Raw genomic sequence first — 8,960 nt, forward strand, 5'->3', positions numbered from 1 at the left:
TTACCCCCTCGCTACCTTCTGTTTACCTTCCTTCACGCTACCTCCCTTGTCAATCTATTCCCTTGGTCTACCTCTGTTCCGACCTCCGAACTCCGACCTTCCTAATCCGGTAACTCCGAGCCTACAAGCTCCGGAACTCCGGACTTCGGACTTCATTTGATCTTGCTTGCTCGACAAGTCCCCTTGGACTTCGTCCCTCGCCATCCTCTTCATCCTCTTCTCTGTTCTGCTCCAATTGTCTCGGACTTAGTTCCGCTTAGTCAGCGTGGAACTCCGGCTTAGTCAGCCCCGAACTCCGGTCAAGTCCGACCCCCTCGTTCCTTCGGAAATTAAGGACAACTGCAGGAGGTCTCAGAGCGTTGCTAATAGCTTCGCTGAAGTCCTTCCCCTCCGTGCCTCACCTCCGTCCAGACTCCGTCTGAACTCCGGACCCTTCCGGACCCTGGAACTCCGAACTCCGGACCTACCGTGTCGCACGTCCCTAACAGCACAGACCAGTCACATCGAGACTTGTGCACGTCATGCAATCACCTTGCCCTCCACTTCATCGATCACTATCCCTGTTCATTCATTCACGCTCAATCGCACACAAGTATGGCCGCCGCCGCCGCCGATGATATGCAGTACGTCATTGCAAGGTTCAGGTGGTGTCGCGCTCATTCTAACCACATCCTGATATCGTCCTCAGCGAACTTGATGTCGCTGTCGGCCCGGGAGCTGGAGGTGAAGTAGAAGTTAGAGATAGTCCTCAGGTGTACATCACCCGTGAGTTTTCCTCTTGCATTGATTGGAATGTCGTAATTCATGATGTGCAGGTCTCATTGAAGGGCTGATTGTGCGAGCTGCACTTTTGGAGGACGAGCTCACATGCGGCAAGCACCGGGAGTTGAAGCTGCGCGAGCTCTTGCGCTTAACGGAGTTTCTCCTCAACGAGTATAAGGACCTTTACTTCCAGGCAAACAACACCCTCGAGAACATCTACGCCCAGTTGGAGAACATGCAAAGGGACTGCGTGTGTCATGGTGGATTCCATAGGCTCTTCAGAGCACGTTCTCGTTAGTGTGTGTTCCTATCCCTTCTGGTCCTGACATCCCCCTTGCCCTCTTTCCTTCCGCCACCATTTAAGCTTGCATGTATGATCTGGATATTTTACCAGCCCACTGTTTGTTGCTCAATGGATCTTTGTTGCTTTGCCACACTTGTGTGCCCTCATTGAGCATGTGTGATTAAGCGCGTGCAAGCATATCTTGTTTCTGCCGTTCGCGAACCCTCGATACACCAATACCCAACTTGGTGCCCACCTCACCCCCTTCTAAGAATGTTATCCCAAACCGAGGGCTACGCATGCAAGCGTGAATGGAGTGAATCACTATCAAATGAGCAACTAGCGTATCCAAAATGTATGTACTGTAACCCCGGACTCCGGGCTTACGCCCTCGCGCTCTATTCGGTACATACGCCACCGCTCCGCTCTTCCCTGTCCGTCTCGCATCCCGCCCGCTTCCCTCTCGTTCGTTCGTACGGATCCCGCCCGCTTCCCCAAACCCAACGTTGTGTCCTGTTTGTTCTGCGTACTATAAGTTCCCGACTCGAGCGCCTTCGTTGCCTAACTTACTTTCCGGCAACAAAGGTGAGTACTCCGCACACTCCCTGTAACTTCGTAGAACTTACTTTCCGGCAACGAAGTTTGTTCCCGTTTTGTCCTTCGTCTGATCTCAGTGAAGCCGCACAAGGCTGCGGCTTACACTTTTTTTTAAACGTCCAACGACCTTTGTCCCCCCCTACAGGGAACACTCTGTCAATGCCGGGCTTCTCGGACCTCTCACGACGTCTACGCGAATCCCACGCCGCCTTCTTTTACGTCGTCTCGGCCTTATAGGTGAACGATTCACCGAGCTGCCTGCCGTTCCCCTTTTCCCCCCACTGTCTCTCTTCTGCATCCCCCCATTCTCCCACCGACTGCCCGTCTGTTTTCCTACTGTCTTTCCTCCGTTCCCCCTACCTCTCTCCTCCTCGCACGGCTCGTGCAATCATCCACTCTGTTGCGCATTCCCGTGCCAGTGAAGGGCACAGCCCGCACAAGAACCAAGCACATCATCTCCGCCCCCGCCCTCACCACTAGGTCAAAGACGCGCATCTTTGGACGCGAGCCACCCCTCCCACCGTCGGAACCCCCCTCGCCGTCGAGGATACCGCTCCCTCCTTTGAGGGAAACTTCGCCCGCATTCCGCACTCCTGACTCCCCCCTTACCCCGTTGAGCCTCTCGTTTTTGAGCGACTCCTCGTCCGACTACGATCTCCCAGCCGCTCTCGCAGCATCACTCGCCCTCATTGCACCGCCAACACCGCCCAACATGTCCTCGTTGAACAACGGCAGTGACACGACGGTCATCCACCTCTCCCTCAAGTCATGCATGCCTCATGCTCACGCCGGGACGGATAACGCCCGCCGCCCTGTTCTCCTGGGAGGCCGGCTGCCGCCAGTACTTCTGTCACTGTCCGGTGGAGGAAGCAAACCGCGTCGGTTTCGCGTCCGGTGGTTTTCAGGATGCCCGGGTGATGGACTGGTGGATCACGAACTCAGCTACGCTCGAGGTGCTCTCGTTTGAGGCTTTCATGGCTGTCTTCCGCAAGCAATGGCTTCCGGCTAACTGGGCAAACGAGATCGTCACCGCTATGTTCCAGAGCAAACAGAACGAGGACAACTCCTTCGACGTCTGGGTCACTTCCCTGGAGAAGCAGAATGCTTACCTCCGCGACACTACCCATCGCCTCTCCAACACCGCCCTTCGCGGCCTCATCACCGCGACCGCCTGTGAGGAGATGCGCTTCCTCATGTTGCGCTCCAAATACTTCTCGCTGGACGAGTACTCCACCTGGAAAGCCGCGCTCATCGTCTTCGACAACGAACGTCTCACCAACCGAAAGTGTCGTTTCTGCGAATATGAACAATTCGCGCGCTCTAAGTCTGTCCCTACTCTTGGTTCCTCTAAGTCTCGCTCTGGGAGCTCGGTCTCCTCTACTGGCAACTCTGGGTCCGGCAAGGCTCGCACCACTGGCTCTGGGGGCTCTGGGAACTCGGTGAACACCGCTAGCCTCTCTAAGCCGAAGGTCCCCAGGTTGACAGAAGACGAGCGGCGGATCCTCATGGAGAACAACGGTTGCTTCAAGTGTAGACGCATCGGCGCTGGTCACCAATCGAAGGAGTGCCCTAATGGCTTCCCCGATCTCGCCGCCTACAACGCGAACTCGCTGGCTGAGCAACTCCGTCTGAAGTCCACCAAGATCGACACTCCCAAGGTCGCGGCGATAACCATAAGCAAAGACGACAATGACGAAGACTATGTCATGGCTGTCGCCGCCGTCACCAGCTCGCCCATCGCGGTATCGTCTGCGGTCCTGTCGGATGGAGATAGTTCGGATGACGACGTGCATGATCCATCCTTCTCCGTTCCCCATGTTACGTGGCATGTGCACGTAAAGTCTCCGTGCGATAACCCAGAGGCAATCACGTTGATTGACACTGGGTCACCCCTAGCTCTGATCCGCGACGACGCCGTTGAGCGCCTTCAACTGCGTCGGCGCAAGTTACATACCCCCGTGCCACTGGGCAACACCTTCGACGGCGGAGAGACGTCAGCGAAGGAGTGGTGTAAATTGACGGTTTCAACACCGGATGGCTCTTGGACTTCTGTCTCTGTTTGGGCTCTCATTGTCTCATTATTGTGTTCGCCCATAATTTTGGGAACTCCGTTTTTGTCGCGCAATCGTATTCTCGTTGATGTCTCCAACGGCCCGTTGTGGCACCCCGAGTCCGGTCGAGATCTGACACATCCTTCCCCGAGAACAACAAGCGAACACAAACAAACCGCTCGTGAAACGCGGGAAGAACGCCTTGCACAACGAGAACTCGCGCATGAGTATCAATACCTCCAAGCGTGTTTTTCCCTGCGTCAACATCGCGATGTCATCCGCGAACTGAAGTCTCAATTCGGCAAGGAAGACGCGCTTCCTGCGCCGGTTGCACCCGTCGACTCGACCTCAATGCCTCCATGGGATCGCGTGGCCACGGTCCGGGAGAGGGTCGAGGAGCTCGCGTTCCTCGAGACGCTTAAGCGTGAGGACGTGGCAATGAAAACACAGTTCACTGACTGCTTCCCAGACGACATCCCCCACCTCGACAGCTTACCAAAGGACGAATATCACCACATTCGTCTCAAGGACGCCAACATGACCATCGTTCGTCGACAATACGATTGTCCGAAGAAGTATCGGGAGGCTTGGAAGACTCTCCTCGACCAACACCTCTCCGCCGGTCGCCTACGCCCTTCCTCCAGCCCCTATGCGTCACCCTGTTTCCTCATCCCAAAGTCCGACCCCGACGCCCTCCCCCGATGGGTGAACGACTATCGCGCGTTGAATGCGAACACTATCCCCGACGTCTACCCCTTACCATCCATTCAGGAAATCCTGTCCGACTGCGGGAAGGGTAAGATCTGGGCTAAGTTGGATATGACAAATTCCTTTTTTCAAACTCGCGTCACTGAGGACGACGTGAAGTATACCGCCGTGACGACGCCATTTAAACTGTTCGAATGGACGGTGATGCCTCAGGGCGCTCGTAATGCACCGAGCACACACCAGCGACGCATGTACAACGCTCTGCGTCCCCTCATCGGGAAGATCTGCCACGTATACCTGGATGATATCATCATCTGGTCTAACAGTCTCGCTGAACATTGTCGCAATGTGCGCCTCGTGCTCAAGACTCTGCGCTCCCATCATCTTTATTGCTCCCTGAAGATGTCATTGTTCTGTATTGACCTCGCTTTCCTTGGTCACAGAGTCTCACGCGCCGGTATCAAGCCCGACGGAGAGAAGATCGCCAAGATCGTGGAATGGCCAACGCCACGCAATGCAACAGACGTCAGGGCTTTCCTGGGTCTCGTTTGCTACGTGGCTAGTTTTCTTCCACATCTCGCTGAGCTGACGGCCCCTTTGAATCCACTCACGACGAAGGAGGCCGAGAAGGACTTCAGTTGGACGCAAGTCCACAAAGACGCCTTGGCCGCAGTGAAGAAACTCGTACTCAGCCACGAGTGTCTTACGGTGATTGACCATTCGAAGCTCGCGGACAACAAGATCTTCGTCGCCACTGATGCAAGCGACTTCTGCACCGGCGCGGTGTTGATGTTCGGACCGACACTTGAAACAGCGCAACCTGTCGTGTTCGAATCCTGCCAGCTTAAAGCTGCCGAGCTCAACTACCCGGTGCACGAGAAGGAGCTGCTGGCAATAGTCCGCGCGCTCAAGAAATGGAGGGTGGATCTATTAGGTGTGCCCTTTACCGTGTTTACAGACCACCGTACCCTTGAGAACTTCACTACCCAAAAACACTTGTCACGCCGCCAGGCACGGTGGCAAGAGTTTTTGGGGCAGTACAATTACCAAATCGCGTACATAAAGGGCGAACTGAACGGTGCAGCGGACGCTCTGTCGCGTCTCTCTTGCCCTACCGTCGACACCCAGAGCCTCGGTGCGAACATCGTCGCAGTGCTGTTGCTGGTAGATGGCACACTCGACGGGCTGACCGCCGCTGAACACGCCCACGTGACCGTGGAACACTCCGTGGCCGCCGTTTTGACTCTGCGCGTCTCTTCTGATCCCGCCTGGCTGGCGCGCATTCGAGCTGGTTACGCACTCGACAAGTGGTGCTTGCGACTTTTGAACTTGGTGGCTGACGGCCAAGACAACCTGTTCGAGCTGCTACAGTCCGGCGCCTTAGATGGCCGCGCGTGCACCGCTGTTGTGGTCTGCGATGGTTTACTGTTCGTTGGAGAGCGCCTGTGCGTCCCGCGTGCAGCTGATTTGCGCGAGGGCATTTTCCGCCTCGCGCATGACACTTTGGGTCACTTCGGTTTTGAGAAGTCGTACGAAGCTATTCGCGCTTCGTATTTCTGGCCAAAAATGCGCACAGAACTTGAGAGTTTATATATTCCCTCCTGCGACACCTGTCAGCGCACGTTCGTAAACCTGCAGGTCCCCTACACCTGCTGCCGGTCCCCGACGGACGCGGGGACAGTGTCGCAATAGACTTCATTGGCGAGCTGCCGGAGGACTCCGGTTTCAACTGCATAGTTACCATGACCGACCGCCTCGGTTCCGAGCTGCGTTTTGTGCCGTGCAGGACAGACATCTCCGCTGAAGACTTTGCAGGCATTTTCTTCCAGCACTGGTACTGCGAAAACGGCCTACCGCTCAACATCGTGTCGGACCGCGACAAGTTGTTTGTTTTGCGCTTCTGGAAAGCCCTGCATACCCTCCTTGGCGTAAAGCTCAAGATGTCTTCCTCATTCCACCCGGAAACCGACGGATCGAGCGAACACTCGAACAAGATGGTCATCCAAATGCTGAGATTTCACGTCGCACGCAATCAGCGAGGCTGGGTGAGAGCTCTGCCTCTCATACGTTTCCAGTTGATGAGCACGGTCAACGCATCCACAGGGTACACGCCGTTCCATTTGCGCCATGGCCGCTCGCCGCGCGTGGTTCCCCCAATTTCCTTGGGAGACGTCTCCGACGCTAACGAGGCGATCGGAACCGAGGGCGTATCCGCGGCGCTCGCCATGCTCAGGCGCCTGGAGACGGACGTGATGGAGGCACAGGACACCTTGCTCATGTCGAAGGCCGCGCAGGCCTTCCATGCCAACAACTCGCGGGGCACTGAGCCTCGCTTCGAGGTTGGCGACCGTGTTCTCCTCTTGACCTTCCATCGATGCCGGGAGTACATGCAGAGGGGGTCACATCGCGTTGCAAAGTTCATGGTGCGCTTCAATGGTCCGTACACCATCGCGCGTGCGAACCCGGACACCTCCTCGTACACCCTCGACTTGCCCGCAACTATGGGTATTTTCCCCACCTTCCATTCTTCCCTCCTCCGTCCCTACATCGCGAACAACGACACCGCTTTCCCCGACCGCGCGAACCCGGAGCCTGGCCCGATTGTCACCGCCGACGGAGAAGAGGAATTCTTCGTCGAGAAGATCCTGGACCGTCGTCGTGTCGGGCGGGGCTGGCAATACCTCGTCCGATGGTTGGGCTACAACCAAGGCTCAGACTCGTGGCTGCCCGGACGCAAGGTTGATAGCCTCGCCGCGCTCAACGACTATCTCAAAGAGAACAACCTCACTGCCTAGGCGAGTTACGATTGATGAGGAACGAAGAAATCGTTTCTTATGGGTTGACCTTCCTGCCAACTCAAGTCGTGTACGTGGGAAAAAAATTTGGAACCCAGCTGATCAGAGGTTAGTTTTGAACTAGGCGCCACATACAAAATCTTGTAATGTTCACAGGGTTAGGGTTGGATTCCAATAGCACAGCTTAGGGTTAGCCTTAGATCAGTTCTAATCACCACTCTTACCACATGTAAAGCCTCTTCCCTGGGCGCTTGGGTAACCCTAGCTTGCACAGCACATGTGCCCCTCACTGCCCACTACTGTATATGCCTATAGGCTATGCTCTGTATCAAAACATGACTTTAACACATGATATAGTGTAGCTCAAGCACTACACCCTTAGTTTCCTTTCAGAGCTATAGTCTGGTAGTAGTAGTTATATGCCATATGCCACTACAAGAGGCTAGTCAGCTATCAGTTGAGGTGTTATGTACTGACATATAGGGTGAAATCTGTTTTTACATTTCATCCATTATTGCCAGTCACTGAACTGAGGCAATTCAGGAAATGAACTCATGCATGCATCCTGGCCTAGAATACATAAAAGGGTAAAGATAAGGTATGTCTTGAATTTAGAGTGCAATTTGAAACAAATGAAAGCCATAATAGCACCATGATGCAGTGCTTGTAAAGAGCTTCTAGATGAGGTATGATATATGCTATATGGATGAGAAATGTTGAAATAGCAAAGGAGATATTGTCATTGTAAGGTTGAAATTGAGGTATTTCCTTTTTCTATTCTAGAAATTTGTGTCAATCAGGACCATAACAACACCATGTTGTAGAGCTTGTAAAGGGCTTTCTAATGATATATAATATGTGCTTTATGGATGAGAACTGGTGAAAGTGCAAGGGAAATACTGCTAAGAAGCAGCTGCTTTTAATAAAATCGTTCTCAGGACTACAAGTGCTAGTAGATCGCACTGGCCCAGCGTGATCTACTAGCACCCATTGGACTTCACCAAATCACGCTTTGGGCGCTTATTGGCCAATAGGATCAGGCCCTATCAACCCTTCTTTAGAATGCATTTGTTGGCCATTGATACATTATGTAGGGTATATATGACCCGGAAAACACCTCCATTGTATAGAGCTCAACCAGCGAATTCCAATGGTACATAAACCATTATTTATTGGTAACCAGGGTACCTCATAAAACACAATTTGGTGTATTTCTGTATAATTCTATTGCAACTTGTTGATTATCTGCTGTGAAGGCCAAGCATTGACTAGATGGATGATTGTATATTGTAATAGTATCCTTTGTATAGGAATACACACACTACAAGAGACAGAATGTACATAGCATCACAATTGGCAGAATTGTGGGCTCAACACCTGTATTAGTCTTCTGGTTTGCAGGAGGTCTTGAATTTAAACACTACAGAGATAAAATAAAAGGCTGTGATTGTCACCATCAGGTAGAGCTCTTATATAGCTTTCTGATGGTATATAACACATCTATATTTGACAAAGGGATAGCAGAGGAATTCACCCATCTGCACTTTTGTAGCCCATTTGTCAATGATGCTAGTCAGATTGGAGCGGAGATTGAATTCTGCCGCCCGACCCAGGTGTATGCCGTGCGGCACAGTCACGTGACTCTACTGTGACCTGTTTGGCTCCAAGCATCTATGTTTGGCAACCTCACACAATGTTCACCAAATCAAACAAATGTGGTATCACCAGAAAGCTATGGATCAGGAGAATATAATGGGGTTGTTT

At 53.2% G+C, this 8,960-nt stretch overlaps 3 protein-coding genes across 3 annotated transcripts; all 3 read left to right on the forward strand.

Annotated features, from left to right (window-relative positions):
• Positions 1-594: 594 nt before the first annotated feature.
• Positions 595-1,060, forward strand: TRAVEDRAFT_46933 (uncharacterized protein; the record flags this gene model as incomplete). The annotated part of the gene is made up of 3 exons (XM_008039246.1): positions 595-623; positions 689-765; positions 816-1,060. 3 exons carry the CDS (start codon positions 595-597, stop codon positions 1,058-1,060), a joined length of 351 nt encoding a protein of 116 aa, XP_008037437.1.
• A 1,328-nt stretch (positions 1,061-2,388) lies between these two features.
• On the forward strand, positions 2,389-4,287 carry TRAVEDRAFT_81080 (uncharacterized protein; the record flags this gene model as incomplete). Its single annotated transcript, XM_008039709.1, has 2 exons — positions 2,389-3,783; positions 3,922-4,287. Coding segments are annotated over 2 exons (1,761 nt in total), but the record flags the coding sequence as incomplete, so codon positions are not given.
• Positions 4,288-6,479: 2,192 nt separating this feature from the next.
• On the forward strand, positions 6,480-6,818 carry TRAVEDRAFT_86270 (uncharacterized protein; the record flags this gene model as incomplete). Its single annotated transcript, XM_008039710.1, has 1 exon — positions 6,480-6,818. A coding segment is annotated over one exon (339 nt), but the record flags the coding sequence as incomplete, so codon positions are not given.
• Positions 6,819-8,960: the final 2,142 nt, after the last annotated feature.

This window comes from Trametes versicolor, assembly GCF_000271585.1.
Source record: "Trametes versicolor FP-101664 SS1 unplaced genomic scaffold TRAVEscaffold_5, whole genome shotgun sequence".
Classification (NCBI taxonomy): Eukaryota; Fungi; Basidiomycota; class Agaricomycetes; order Polyporales; family Polyporaceae; genus Trametes; species Trametes versicolor.